This window comes from Dromiciops gliroides, chromosome 4, assembly GCF_019393635.1.
Source record: "Dromiciops gliroides isolate mDroGli1 chromosome 4, mDroGli1.pri, whole genome shotgun sequence".
NCBI lineage: Eukaryota > Metazoa > Chordata > Mammalia > Microbiotheria > Microbiotheriidae > Dromiciops > Dromiciops gliroides.
This window is the reverse complement of record NC_057864.1, coordinates 269,756,235-269,772,643: the sequence shown is the minus strand read 5'-3', so window position 1 is coordinate 269,772,643 and position 16,409 is coordinate 269,756,235. Positions and strand designations below refer to the sequence as shown.

At 37.2% G+C, this 16,409-nt stretch overlaps 1 protein-coding gene across 1 annotated transcript in view; it reads left to right on the top strand.

Annotated features, from left to right (window-relative positions):
* Window positions 1-16,409, top strand: part of PKHD1 (PKHD1 ciliary IPT domain containing fibrocystin/polyductin) — a 714,107-nt gene that overhangs the window by 653,130 nt on the left and 44,568 nt on the right. Inside the window, exons 61-62 of the mRNA XM_044005152.1 lie at window positions 10,312-10,447; window positions 12,393-12,480. Of these exons, the coding sequence (XP_043861087.1) occupies window positions 10,312-10,447; window positions 12,393-12,480 (224 nt within the window). The remainder of the gene's footprint in view (window positions 1-10,311; window positions 10,448-12,392; window positions 12,481-16,409) is intronic.

Genomic DNA, 16,409 nt, shown 5'->3' with positions numbered 1-16,409 from the left:
GATCAAAAAGATAATGTCTGTAAAGCACTTTGCAATGTGTAAAAGACTACATATCAGATATTATTAGAGTGATGCATATGTTTACATTATATATATATATATGGATGTGTATGTATATATATGGATGCATATATATGTGTAGTAGGTGTATACATACATATGTGTATATATATGTATGTGTGTGCACATACATATGCATATATATGCATGTGAACACACACAAAAAAGGAAGCATCAAAATTATCCATGGCCCAAATCATAGAATTTGGATAGATCCAGGTTTCATTTCAGTTGTTATTAAACTTACTCTCCTTCAACCTCATTTCTTTTTCATCTAGTCCAAGGTCATGGGGCTCCTATGTCTATAGATTATATCCATGTGGATGGATAATTAAGAGAAAATTGTAGCTTCAATATTAAATATTGTTGGTAGCCTTCTTCCCCTCCTTCCAGTGAGACATTATTTTGGACAGGGCAGCTTGAGGAATATTAAAAGGTGTTATAGGTATTCAGAATACAACTGAAGAACATTTTTTGTTTGTTTGTTTGTTTGTTTGTTTTGGAAAGGCAATTAGGGTTAAGTGACTTGCCCAGTGTCACACAACTAGTAAGTCTCAAGTGTCTCAGACTGGATTTGAACTCAGGTCCTCCTGACTCCAGGGCCGGTGTTCTATCCACTGCACCACCTAGCTGCCCCTGAAGAACATTTTTTTTTAATCAGCACAATATAATAAACATTTATTAAGTGCCTACAATGTTCCAGGCACTGTGCTAAGCTCTGGCAATATAAATAAGAAAAAGAATGATACAGTTATTCCCTTCCACATTGCAACTTCCCCCATCACAATTTTGATATTTCATGGGTTGCCATAAGAAATTAAATGGGAATTTTTTTTGGGGGGGGTTGTGGAAGCTGCAGACAACATAGAAATCATTTAGAAACTCAGAAATGCATAAATGTATAAATATATCTATAGTATACTCTGTAAAAGAAAAAGGAGAAATTCAGACTTATTCCTCTCTGGCACAAAAGGAGAGCCCAAAAATTTTATGTGGATTTTCGAGATTTCAAGGTGAAGAGACCTTGCTTCTAACCTCCACTATGTGAAAGGGATGATTGTAGTTCCTTCCTTCAAGGAATATACCCTAGTCAGTGAAGATCAGATACAAAAAGAAGCTTCGATGGTGGGGAGGGGCACTGGGGCATGACAATAATGGAGTCCAAAGAATGAAGGAAAAGGTACTAGTGAGAAATGAAGAGTTTGTTGGGCTTCTGAACCCTCTTTAAATAGAGGCTTTAAGAGGAGTTTTTTGTTTTGTTTGTTTGTTTTTTACTGTCCTACAGTCTTCCAGTTACAGGGTCAAAGGGAACTAATTGAGGGTACTGTTGAAGCATGAATATCAAAGTTGATGCGATATTCCTGATGATGAGTTTCTTGGGGATAAGCTTTTGGGGGGGAAGGAGGGGGAAATCAAATCCAAGGAGTACAGAAATCAAAAAGAGACAAGAAGGGGCTTAGCTGATAGAAATGGCCAGAAGAGTAGAGATGCCATAAATATACAGCATATTATTTTATCAACAGATTATAACATAGCTTATGTTTATTACCAACCATCTGTCATAGCCATTTTGAACTCACTCTTGACTTTGACATTTGTGATGTAATATGAAATTAACTTTTATAAATCATATCATCTATTTTCTGTGGGGCTTTGGATTATATTCTCTATCTCATTTCTTTCCATGTATCTAAAATCTAGATGGTGGATGTAGGCACATGATGTAAAGCAAATATTCTCTATTTCCTGATTCACTATGTGTGCCTGAGAAAGTCTATACTGAAGAACAAAATAATTGTCAAAGGTTCTCCAGTGGGTTTAATTATTACATGATATGGCAAACAGCCTTGTAGTTTTGTCCAGACCCTTTAGCCAACTTTAACCATTGGGAGTTGGGAGTTACCCTTGAAAGTGCCTCAGGGTTGGCCTCAGGGATTCAACAGAAAAAACTGAGGCAAAAAGACTGGCTTGTTTATACTATGGGCCAGGCTCTCTTTGAGACATTCAGTTCTCCTTAGAATCAATGTGTTTTTAGGTATTATAGCTAACGGGTACTTGATTTTCAAAGAAAATGCTACTTTACTTGGGTGATGACAAAACGTAGCTTCCTTCTTACTTGCTAAATGAAAGTTTAAAGTACAAAGAAATGAAAAATATTGATGTCTAAAGCATTAATTCTCAAAGTATAGTCCATGAACTCTTGGAGATCCCTGAGACACATGGGGTTACAGAGGCCAAAATATTTTTCATAACAGATATTAAGATTTTATTGGTCTATTAATATAGTCCATTCATTTCCAACTACTTATTATTCAACCAAAACAATACACCATAGTAGATTGAATGCCAAGGCAGATATAAAAATTCAGCTCTCTTCTGTAAGCCAGACATGAGATTTGCAAACATGTAAAACAATGGCATTCTTCTCACTCACTTTTCTTTGTTTAGGAAAATATGGCTATTTTTCATAAAAATGTATACTTTATGGTGACATCTAATAAAATCATTACTACTTTAAATTAATTAATAAATGTGGTGAAATTAATCAATTTTAATTTCTAATATGGTAAATACTGAACACTGTAGCCCTCACAAACCAAAGCTCTTTGGGGTCCTAAATAATATTTAAGAGTGTAAAGTGGTCCCAAGATGAAAATAGTTTTGAGAACTATTGGTCTAAAGAATACCCAAACTGAGAGAAATCTGATTAAAGAGATATGTAGCATTTCCTATTTTGGGAAAGTTTTATAATCTCAACTAATCCCTCTTGTGAAGTGGATATGAAGCATCATAAACCCAAGTGCATCTATTTGGGGCATAAATTTTCCATTTTCTGTCATCATTAAAGAATTAGCCATGGGGCAGCTAGGTGGCTCAGTGGATAGAGAACTGGACCTGGATTCAGGAGGACCTGAGTTCAAATACAGCCTCAGTCACTTAACACTTAATAGCTGTGTGACCCTGGGCAAGTCACTTAACCCCCAATTGCCTCACACACACACACACACACACACATAAATTAGCCATTCCACATATGTAGAGTTTCCAGAAAATCAAAACTTCTTTTAGTGCCAAAACAATATTTCAAAATTGTATCCATTTTGATGTAAATTTGATTTAATATAAAATCTTTCTAAAATTTAGCACAAAAATTTTTAAACAGGGTACAGAACATAATTTAAGCTTTTCTTGATCCCTCCAGTTGCCCCAAACCATTTTAATATGTAATATGTATTTATTTCATGGGTGTATACTTACACAAATATATTTATTTATGTACATATTATCCTCCTTAATATCTACATACACATATGTTTATGTATATATATATATATATAAGATCCTTGAGATTAGATGCTTTCATTTTTGTAATTCTATTCCCAGCACCTACTACAATGCTTGACACTAAGGAGGTGATTAATAAACGTTGGTTCTTTAATTCATCAAAAACAGCATGGTGGGGCAGCTAGGTAGTGCAGTAGATAAAGCACCTGCCCTGGATTCAGGAGGACCTGAGTTCAAATCCACCCTCAGATACTTGACACTTACTAGCTATGTGACAATGGGCAAGTCATTTAACCCTCATTGCCCCGCAAAAAACAAACAAAAATAAAATGAACAAACAAAAAACAACAACAACAACAACAACAATGAAAGAGCATGGTGCTTGCTTCATCTTTAGTATTTCTTCATATTACCCATTTTGGAATATCTTTTCTACTCCAAAGGTCATCTTCTTCAAACAATATTTTTTCTCTTCTTTGAGCATCCTTTTTTCTCTCCTCAGTAAATAGTCAGTACTAAATAGTATTTGTGATCTCACTGATTCAGAAGTTTCTTTCATAATAAAGTTCATAATCCATCCATGCCTACTTGTTTTGCAATACTCTTGTCCATGTCCTCATAATTTTGCCATGAGTCTACCTTTCCGATGTTCTGAGAGTAGAGTCTTCTGGCTAACTACTCATAATCCTTTTCTCTCTCCACATGACCAGGTCATCTTCTCTTCTTATCATAGAGTTCTTTGGTTGATTTGTTTTTATTCCATGAATCTTTCCCTTACTGTCATTAAGGGCATCTTTCCTTTACCATAGTAAATGAAAAATTTACCATAGACTATGGCATTTCATAACTTGCTGCCATAAAGCAACAGTGATATAATGTTAGTATTATAAAGGCAGGTCTTTGCTTTTGTGGTAAGCTCAAGGATATTGAAAGAGTGGTGAAATTTCTCAAAGGCAATAAAGTCTACTTTCATTCTGTCCAACATTGTGCCCAAATTGTTGTCCATGTATACTATCTGTCCCAACTATGCATATTGATGGGCAAGTTCCTCAGATTATCTATTCAAATGTGTATTGTAATCTAGACAATAGATATCTTCCATCCAATTTGTCTTTCATGAATGAACAATCAGGCTAATTTCCTTTGAATGGTCATATATCTCTAGAACACTCTGTAGTGTTCTAGATTTCCCTCCAAAAAAACCCCAATTAAGCAAAACCTTTATTGTTGTCCTTAGCTTTACTTCCCATACTTAGATCATTCAATCCCTTTAATTTTTTATTTTATTTTCAATTTATGAAAGTTGGGTTTTTCATCCCTGCTGGGAATCAGGCGGTAGGCTTGAGTAGCAGTGGCCCGGGTGGGGGAGGGGCACAGACTCATCAGAGCTGACAACTACAACACACAAAGCTGGTTGATTATCAAGTTGGTCTGGGGGCATCTATGGACCATGCAACAGGCCTGGTGAGTGAAAAACCTGCTCCTCCTTAAATCATACCATCTGGGACCTTCTGAAACTTGGATAATGCAGCCTGGAAACAGTATCCCACTTTAAGGATCTAAAAGTCAAATAAAAGAAAGGCAAGATGAGCAGACAGAGAAATGTGAGAACTATAGAAAGTTTCTTTAGTGACAAGCAAGATTGAGGTGTACCCTCAGAGGAAGATGTCAACATTAGGGCCCCTATATCTAAAGCTTCCAAGAAAAATATGAATTGGTCTCAGGCCATAAAGGCACTCAAAAAGGACTTTGAACATAAAGTTAGAGAAGTAGAGGAAAAAATGGAAAGAGAAATGAGGGTGATGCAGGAAAGATGAGAAAAAAGTCAACAGCTTAAAAAGCCCAATTGGCCAAATGGAAAAGGAGGTACAAAAGCTCTCTGATGAAAAAAATTGCCTAAGAATTAAGATTGAACAAATGGAAGCTAGTGACTTTATGCGAAACCAAGACACAATAAAGCAAATTTAATGAATAAAAAATAAAGGGCAAAGTGAAATATCTTTTTGGAAAAACTGCTGACCTGGAAAATAGGACCAGGAGAGATAATTTTCAAATTATTGGTCTACCTGAAAACCATGATCAAGGAAAGAGCTTAGACCTCCAAGAAATTGTCAGGGAAAATTTCCCTAATATTCTAGAAGCAGAAGGTAAAATAGAAATTGAAAGAATCCACCAATCATCTCCTGAAAGAGATCCCAAAAGGAAAACTCCTAAGAATATTATAGCCAAAGTCTAGAGCTCTCAGGTCAAGGAGAAAATATTTCAAGCTGCCAAAAAAAAAGAATTCAAGTACTGTGGAGCCCCAGTCAGGATAGCACAAGATCTAGCAGCTTCCACATTAAAGGACTGGAGGGTATGGAATATGATATTCCAGAGGGCAAAGGAATTGGGATTACAACCAAGAATCACCTGCCCAGCAAAACTGACATAATCTTTCTAAGGAGAAAATGGCATTGAGGTCCTTTCCATTGTATTGTACACAAGGAGAAGAAGATGTTTAATCCTATTAGGAACTTATACTTTAATTAATCCATTATTCCAATGATGTGGGTACTGCTGATGCTACAGATGGAAACCCACCTATACCTACCCATCTCATACAACTTGTATTAATAACCTACCATAAATCCTTCCTGTGGAGTTCACCCAACTAGCTGGAGGCCTTTCTCTAAGGTAAGTATTTTAACATTATATAGGTACCAGTGCAACCTTCAGATCATGAATCTACCATCTTTTGTTCTCTCTACTTGGCAGGCTCAACTATTTTTCCAATCATATATCTCAGGCAATAGCCCTTATCACTAAGGATCATAGATTAGAAGTTGGAAAGGACCACAGAAGTCCTCTTATTTACAGATGAGAAACTGAGACCCAGGAAGATTAAGAATCTTATTGATGAAAAAAAAAGAATCTTATTCATGGTCACACAGGTAGTAAACCTCAGAAGCGGAATTTGAAATGTGGTACTGCAGAGCTAATGATCCTTCTCTTGTTCCATAATGCCTCTTGCTGGTGATATTCAAAAGTCTACTTGCCCCCCCCGCCCCCCCCACCACCACATATCTCTCTACTGACTGTTGAGTCTTTCATAATTTTGATTCTTTGGACATTGTGGTCCTATGTAGAGTCACCAGCAGTATATAGTATTAAAAGGATGAGGGTTGGCTTGAGGAAATAGCTTGGGATAACATCACTGAAAGTGCTAATTCCTTTTTAAAAAACCCAAACTTCAGAATCCTTTTCGGATTAAATTTTCTTCTTTACTCATTATCCAATATCCTATTTTGCCTTTTGGCACCTTTACAGAGCAAAAGAGATAGAAAGTCCACAGAATACTTTGGAACTCTTCATCAAAACCTAAATATATTGTAAGGTTATTTACTTTAATAGCCTTTAGAGAGAGGGAGAGAAGTATGGTGTTATCACCAATCCCTTTGCTCATACAGGACTTGCTTTTAAAAAGGCACCCTGCATAGGCAGGATATATTTGTTTGCTGGTCTTAGAAGAGGAATGTAGATGCTCTAGGGTACATTCCTCCCATACTCTCTCCCTTCAGGTAAATATCCTGGATTTGGCAGGCCAAAAAAGCAAGAGATAAAGGAGCCATCAGAACTCTTTGAACTGGGGATTTTCCAGTTCTTGTTCCTCCTTATCTTTCTTTTATCCTCCACTTAAGGCAATGTAGGAAAAAAAATTCTTTCACACTCCTCACTAGTTATTGGAAGATGTCAAATGAGGGGTTAAATTGGGGGGGGGAGGGGACTTTTTCTTTCCTTGTATTTTTTTTTAAGTTTGGCTGTAGGTCCTTCTGCCTGCAGGCCAAAGTTACATTAGCAGTTGGAAATTGGATAACGACAGCACAATGACAAATCCAGGTTGCTTGCAATAAGGTGCTAATCCCTTTGCTTTAATATCGGAGCAGCGTGTAATGATGTTTGGACATCACTCCAGTTTACTGACGACCCCACTGGGGCCGGCAATAGAACCTTACAACTGTCTAACAAGGTGTCAGGTGACTCCCGTCGTCACAGCAACGGACACTGGAATCTAATCTTCCCTCCATCCCTTCCAGCACCCAATAACGCCTAGATTATATAAGTGGCCCATCATTGCTTGGTAACTCGAATCAATTAACGTTAATTCGCACAATGCTATGATGTATTGTGATCACTTTCATTTCAGGGAAGGGGGAGAAATTGCTATAAGTCACCTAAAATGAGGTTGTCTGTGGTGCTGAGGTATTAATTGGGTGTCCATATTAAATGGAAAAGGAGCACCATAGTGAAAGGAAAGTGGATGAGTGACTCTCTTGGCTGCTATTGACCTATCAGAAGAAGACAGTGCCCTTTTCCTTTGCTTTTATCTATTACAGTTTTCCCTATTGCGTGTCAAGTTGATGTATTATAAAAAATTCATTTGGTGACCTTTCACCCCCTTAGCAGATTAAACAATTTCACTTGGATGGCATCATTAACAGGACCCTGCATTTAATGATGATTTCTCTAAAAGGCCACGGAGATTCGATTTTAAGCTAACAGATTTATTGCACTATTATAACATATCGTAAAAAACTGTACCACCTACGGTCTGGTTTTAGGATAGAAACTGCTTAAGAGTTTATGTGGAGCTTAAAGTGGTATTACCTTGGGATATGCTGTAGCAGCAAGTCTCTGACCTCCAGTGAGATGCTGTTTACATTTAATAAGAGATGTTTGCTCACAATAAACTTAAAAGTATGTCAGGAAAAGGGCTTTTAGCTAGTGCTCAGACATTTTTCCCAGCCACTGGGTCTCTTGGTATCAGTGATGGTATGTCAGACTCTGTGATGGAGGCTGTCAGCTTTTCCTACCCGAATGATTCCCTCTTACTTGCAGCTCTTCAGGGAAAGTATGCAAGGATTAGGTTAGGGGCAGAATTCGAACTGGAAAATGAATTCTGAATCTCCCAGCAGCCTAGGACTCATAAAAGAGAGAGTACAGTCAAGAGTAGAGATTGAAGAAGCTTGGAGAAATGGTGGTTATAGTTTAAATTTTAACCTGCTTCACATTGGTTAATTAAAACAGAAAGCTGGCTCACCTACTTACCCTAAATATACTAATGAATGGAAATTACCACATAGCAGTAAGATACTATGTTCCGTAGGGTTCCCAGTCTGTATATAAAAATCAGTAGTTGCATTTATAATCTTCTCTGATAGATAGATCTCCAATCCAAGTGTCACAACCATAACACATTCTACCCCAACTCTTTCCCTTCCCCCTCTTCTTTCCTCTCCAGTTTGCCTTTGGGGAAGGGAGAAAATTGATAGAAGCAAGCCCTCCTGCTCTGGGACTTAGCTGTGAATATAGTATTTATCTTAGTACCTCCACTTATCCTTCAAGAAACTCAGATTTCTCTTCTTCTCAAAGCTTTGGAGAAATGAAAAGTTTCTCTTCCACAGAAAATATTGAGGATCCCTAGTATATAGTAAGTGAATGATACCACCATTCACATAATTTCTTCTAGTGTATTTGTGTTTGGGAACAGTTCTGAGATCAAAGCCTTATGAAAACTATAACTTTTAGGCCCAGCTTTTTGGAGTTTTAATATGAAAGGGGCAACCTTAGTGGTTAGAAATTCACCAATCATTCATTTTTTTCCATACATACATTCATCCAATTACTCATTAATTCAATGAAAATGTTTTAATTTTTCTATTTCATATAGAACATTTTGCTAAATAATGAAGCAGATACTAAGATGAGTTAGACATGATCTTTATCCTCATGGAATTTTCCACCAAATAATAATAATTATAATATGAAAATATTAATAATAACTCACATTTCCCTGGTGCTATAAATTTTACTAAGTGCTCTATTCCATTTTATTATTCCACTTATGTCAAGTGGTTAATACACTTGAGTTAACTTCTCCCCAATGTGTGTCATTTTCTAGTACTAGGTAAATCAGTTTGTTCATTAATTTATTCATTTCCACATTCATTAACTGACAAACATATATTGATGTCCCTCACATGCAAAACATTATGCCATGCTTTGGGATGTGGGTAAGGGTGTTGGTATATGCTTACCTGGCTCTGTATCTTTGTTCTTGTCTATTTGAGCATGCCTATAGTTCTTTTCCCTCCTACTATTACCTACTGAAACCTGCTTTCAGAGCCCAACCTAATTGTAGCTTTTTCCATTAAGCCTTCTCTCATCCTTCCATATCCCTCCCTCTTTCTCCTATTCCTAATATCTCCTTTCTTGTATCTCTCAGAGTATTTGGTTCTTCTTTTTTCTTTTGTAATTCCCAGAGAGAAGAAACTATTTTTGTTTGTTTGTTTGTTTGTTTTGGGGAGGGTTGTTTTTAATCTTTGTGTGGCCTAGAGTCTGGCATTCTCTATGTTTTAAACAGATATTTATTGCATACAAGATATAGCTCCTTCCACCAAAAATTTTGCAATCCAGTGAGTCCCTGATTTTGTTCTTCTGTAGGAGGAATCTCTTCTAGTAAATAGCAGCAATGATAACTGATATTGGTCATCAAAGTTTACAGAATCTCTCAATCCATAGTTTTTGTTTTGTTTTGGTTTTTTTTACGGGGCAATGGGGTTAAGTGACTTGCCTAGGGTCACACAGCTAGTAAATGTCAAGTGTCTGAGGCCGCATTTGAACTCAGGAACTCCTGAATCCAGGGCAGGTGCTTTATCCACTGTACCACCTAGCCGCCCCCATAGTTATTTTTTTTTAAATTAACTAGGCCATTTTTTTTTACTGTCTTGAATTGCTATTGAGAAAAATAAGAATGATATTAATTAAAGTTCACTGTTTTTATTTCCCTCAACCTGTAGACTAATTTTAATTTCTAAATTAGTGACATGTATACATAGTAAAGAAGATAAAGAAAAGTGATTTCAGCAAAATTTGTTATCTCATGAATGCTTCTTCCCCCCTCTCCCCTTTTTTCCCTCCATGGGCAAGAAATTCAAGTGGTCTTGATACCAGCGGGGTGGTATATATACAGCCATATACCCTTTCAGTCCAAGTTCAACCATCCAATGGAGAAGTGGGAATAGAGCTTCCAGTGCAACCACATCTTGTCTTTCTGGATAAACAGGTAATCTTTTCCATAGTTGACCATGCTCTTCCAGAGCTTGGCAGCAGACATGCTGACTAATAGACTGGCTCATTTAATCTTTTTATGTCTTCTGCTTCAACATCAGTATAAAGAGAACATTTAGTGAATGCCTACCTTCTCAGCACAAGGTGCTGCCTTTGTATTTTTTATTCCTTAACTCCTTTCTCTGGTTAACTTTCATTTCATATTATTGTTTTCCTGCAATTACGGAAAGGTCAAAGAAACAATAAGCTCAATGTGTTTGCTTTATGAGCAGGGAACAAAAGATCATTTTGAACCTCCTCCCAGTGGGCTGCCAAGCCAGGTCATTTAGCTCATCAAAGATATTGACAAAGTTTATTTGATCATTTAGAAGAGTTTATGAGTACATATATTTATTATTAGTGTTGTTTTCATTAATGCTTTCCCCCCTTCCCTTTAAAATCACAAATAAGGAGATCCTTTTCTAATTCTATTTGCAGTATGATACCCTCTTTCTATTTCCTCCCTTCTCATATCTACTAAAACTATGAAATACAATTCTACACCTCCTCTTCCCCTTAAAAAAGCAAACAAGCATGCTTCCTAAGTGGTTACGAGTTGCAGAAGGCAGGACAGCTGAGATATAGATCATAGATCTCTAGCTAGAAGGGACCTCAAAGATCTAACTCAACTCCCTCATTTTACAACTGATAAATCTGAGGTCCAATATATTTCAGTGATTTGCTCATGATCACATTGGTAATTATCCAGAGGAGAGGAGAGATAATAGTGTACAATGCCGTGCCCCCTCACCTCCTCTCCAGAATCCTTCCTTCATCTCTTCATTCATTCTAATCAGCATACAAGCTGCTTATCTCTTACCAAATCTACTTTCTTCTGTTCCTTCTGACCAAATTACTTCCCCTCTAAAACTCTCCCTTCCCTTTCTCTTACCCCAAAGCAATCTTCTATGATGTGTACTAAATACTTACTTGAGATTGTAGGGATCTGTGATTTTTGTTAATTTTGGCTATTCCTCTTCCTGCCACTGATGGCAACTCTACTATGACTTAGCAGATCATTTTGAAGTAGGCTATAGCTAAATATAGATTACCCTACAACCAAATTAATCTTGAACCTATCCAAACCTAGACACATTTATCCTTTGATGGCACATAGGGTCCATTAATGCACCTGTACTTTTTTCTCCCAGTTTGCTAGGATCTTCAAGGACTTAAATTTTCTTGGCATTGTCTTTGAGACTCCAGGGTCACCTCTATAGCACAATGAGGCACTGAGATAGGACTTCAGTAGAAGGAAAGAAGGAAGAAATTTATTAGGCACCTACTATGTGCCAGGTACTGTGCAAAGCACTTTAAATATGTTATGTCATTTGATCTGCACAACAATCCTGGGAGGTAGGTGGTATTATTATGCAAATTCTATATTTGAGGAAATGGGCAGAGGCTAAGTGACTTGCCCAGGATCACACAGCTAGTAAGTGTCTGAAGCTGGATTTGAACTCAGGTCTTCCTGACTCCATACCCAGGTGCCCTTTACCACCTTGCTACCTCAGAATAATATCTAGCATTTCTATAGTACTTTAAGATTTCCAAAGTACCTTACATAGAAGGTACAGCAAACTCCAAAATGAATACATTTATATGACATTGAAGGAGGCAGGATGGTTTGATGGAAAGATCCCTGACTTTGAAGTATTGGGTTCAAAATTTGCCTCTGATGCTTCCTACATGTACGACCCTGGGAAAGTCATGTTAACTCCTTGGCCTCATTTTCTTTATCTGTAAAGTATGAGTATTGGACTAGATAGATGGCCTCTGAAGTCTCTTTCAACTCAATCTATGATCCTATATTCTGTGGGTCTCCTGGGAAATAAATGTCTTAAAAATCCTTCCATGGCCTCTCCCCAGATCTCTTCTAAACTCTTCATTTTCCTTTCTAGGGTCGGGTAGTAGAATCCTTAGGACTTCCCTCAGAGCCTTGGATTGTGACTGTTATTCTGGAAGGGGCATCAGAAACTGTATTGAAAGGTATAGTGTTGCTTGTATAGACCTGGGGTTTGTACAACTGCTTAAAAAATGGTATTAGCTGGGTGTGGTGTTACCCATATATAGTTTCTCTTGCTGGAAAGTTCAGAAGGGGTGAGACTTAGGCTGGTGGATTGCTTGAGCTTGGGAGTTTTGAGGGCTAAAGTTCCCATTCTAAGTCTGATACCAGTATGATGAATGCATGGGAGTGAGGGTGGGGGGGGAGCAGAGAAGGAAGAAAGGAAGGCAGGAAGAAAGGAAGGAAGGAAAGAAGGGAGAGGAAGGAAGAGGAGAAGAATAATCTATTTTCTTTCCTAAATGGTCTGTAAAAAGTTTTGAGGGTAATTGTTGTAACTCTCAATTTCTCTTTGGTCACAAAGAATTATGATTAGAAAGGTCAAAGACAAAGGGAAAGGTCTCAAATATACACAAATAAATAATTGTAGTGGCATAATAGCAAGAAACTGCAACCAAAGTGGGTTCACATCAGTTGAGGAATTACTGAAATTTGGGGGGGGGCATTTTAATGCAATCGAATGTTATTTACAGCATGAGATATAGCATATATGAAGACTTCAGAGAAAAAAAACGGGGAAATGTGTGAGCTAATGTAAAACTAAGGCAAAGGAAAACAACACTAAAATGCATACGCTCCAGGGTATGGGTGTTTGAAACATACCTTTTTTCCTCATATCCACTGAAATCTTTTTCCTGGATCACAAATCTGATCATGTTAAGTACCAGCCCCCTCCACTCAGTAAACTCCAGTGGCTCCCTATTGCCTCCAAGAACAAATATAAATTGTTCTGGCATACAAAGCCCTCTCCTACCTTTCTAGTCTTCTTATACCTTCCTCTCCACCATGATGTCCTCTCTGAGTTTTGTTTTTCTTTTTTTTTCTTGACGATGGTTTCCTACCTGTACCTCAGAAGAGACACTCTGTATCTTGGCTCAAAGTATTTTCTCTAGCTGTTCCCCAAGCCTGGAATTCAATTTCTCCTCACCTCTGCCTACTGACTTCCCTAGCTTCCTCTGAACCCTCCTCCTAAAGTCCCATCTCTTATAGGAAGTCTTTTCCAACCCTTCACAATTCTGGTACCTCCCCTCTGTTAATAATTTCTTATTTATCCTGTATTGATTTGTACATATTTGTTTGCATGTTGTCTCCTCTATTTGGTGGTAAACTCTTTGAAGATAGAGGCTGTCTTGCTTTCTTTTGTTTTTTGTATCCCTAGTGATTAGCGCAGTGCCTAGAACATAGTAGGCACTTAATAAATATTTGTTGATTGATTTATAGATTGATTGACATTAGATAATGAACTAGAGATTTTCCATAAGGTATGTTCTGCTGGACGTGGTCTATATGTATATTCCTTAACTATATATCTTTCTTTTAGGAGAGGGGTTTATTAGAAGTTGATATTAAGACATGAAAGGCAGCTAGGTGGCACATAGATTGAGTACCAGGCCTGGATTCAGGAAGACCTGAGTTCAAATCTGGCCCAAGTCTCACTAGCATTTACTAGCTATATGACCTTGGACAAATCATTTAACCCTATTTTCCTCCATTTCCTCATCTGTAAAATTATCTGGAGAAGGAAATGGCAAATCACTCTAGTATCTTTGCTAAGACATCCCCAAATAGGGTAATGAAGAGTTAGACTGGATGAATGACAAATTGGGAAATGATGGCGATATAATTTTTTTTCAAGCATTATTTTACTTAATCCCCATTGCTGTGTCAGAAGGACTATACAACCTGGTAGGCTGTCATAGATTGTGAACACTGAAGCCTTAAACTTTAATCTCCTTTATATTATTGGTTTACTATAACAAGCAAGTCACTTTACCTTAATGGTTTTCTTCAGATAATCAATGCTGATAACACATTTTATAACATCCTATTTGGTAATAGAGAGCTTTGATTAAAATAAGATAACACATTTGTGATTTAAAGGCTCAGAATGTACTCAGGAGGAAGAAAATGCAGAAGTCCAAGTAACATTTCTTCACCATCCAACCTAAGAGCTTTCTTTCATCATCTATGCTTCTTGCAGCAAGGTGACCAGTAATTGTAATTGCCTAAAGATACTGAGCAACTTAATTCCCCTCGCCAAGATGGTTGAGCGCAGAATGTGAATAAAAAGACCTAAGAGACTAATATTCTTAAGAATAGAAACAAGGATCTCTCTTTTAGCAGCATGCTTCAAAAAGTACCCCAAAACAACCAAAAACCCCCAGCAAAACAAAAATACCCTACAATCCACTAGTGAGATACTAGAAAGAAGAAACTCGGTGCATGAATTTAACTTGCTGATGAACTCTTGAATTTTGCATTGTGCCAAGGAGGCCAGTAGGCCAAACACCAAGGGTTTATGCTATTTTGTGGAAGAAAAGTTTACATAGTTCTTTTAAATATACACACTTGCTAAATATTGGTTCAGGTGTGATCTCGGAATCAGAAACTGCTGTAGAATCTGGATAGAATCCCGAGATTATAAACACATCCTTCCTTTAAAAAGAAAAAAGGGGGAAAAAAAGAATAGCATTCTATATGCATGAATTAAAATGTAACGGCCATTGTTTGTATAATGTTCCTAAATAATAAAAGGGAAGAAAAAGGGAAACCTTGAATTATACATTTGAACCTTTCAGTTTCCCTTTCTTTTAGCAATATTGGCTCTTTGCATACAATCTTTTATGTTATGGCGATCCTACCTTTTTTAGAAAAGGGGTTAGTAGAGTGAAAAACAGGCACACTACTAATAATGTGAAACTTTTAATAGGGGTAGCTGGGTAGTGCAGTGGATAGAGCATGGGGCCTAGAGTCAGGAAGAGTCATCTTCCTGAGTTCAAATCTTGCCTCAGACACTGGTGAGTAAGTAAGCTGTGTGACCCTGGGCAAGTCATTTTGCTCTGTTTACCTCAGTTCTTCATCTATAAAATGAACTGAAGAAGGTTCCACTCCAGCAAACCACTCCAGTATCTTTGTCTAGAAAACCCCAAAATGGTGTCATGAAGAGTCAGACATGACTCAACAACAACAACAACAACATATAATAACAGTTGTGACTAGTAAGTAAGTATATTTCTGCAAAGTAATCCTGCTGAAATAGGGAGACATTTTCAGAGCTAGGATAGTTGGTTTTGACTTCAGGTTAGGCAAGTTACATTCAAACCCTTCTTAAATAGCACCAGTTCTGTTTTCCTAAGTTGTCTCTTCTCCTTATTGTGGTCTTATTCTCTGAACTTCTCCACCCCACCAGAACCTTCAATTCTACTCCTGGCTCTCTTCTCAGTGCTTCTAAATAAACCTTTTGCCTTATCTTTCAGAAAATGAGTTAACAGATCACTTCCTGCAATCTCCTTGCCATGCCTACATGTCTACCACCCTCCCTCCATTTTCTAAGATATTTTGTCTCCCTCACCAGAATGGAAGCTCTTTCAGACTAGGGACTGCCCTGTATGCTTCTCTTGTCTCCCCAGTGCTTAGAATGGTGCCTGACACATAGTAAAATTCTTTTCGATGCTTTGCCTGCCTAGCATCAAAAAGTGATATCAGATAAAAGTCATATCTAAAATATATAAAGAATTTTGTCAAATCTATAAGAATATAAGTCATTCCCTAATTGATAAATGGTCAAAGGATATGAAAAGGCAGCTTTCCAATGAAGAGAACAATTTATAGTCATATAAAAATGATTAAAGAAATGGAGATTAAAACAATCTTGAGATATCATTTTATATCCACCAGACCATCTAAGATAATAGAAGGGGAAAGTGATAAATGGTGGAGAGGATATTAAAAAAATGGGACACTAATTCATTGTTGGTGGAATTTTGAAATGTTCTGCTATTTTGGAGAGCAATCTGGAATTATGTCCAAAGTTATTAAGCTACCTGGTTATTGCTTAATGCATTTTGTTTTGCTT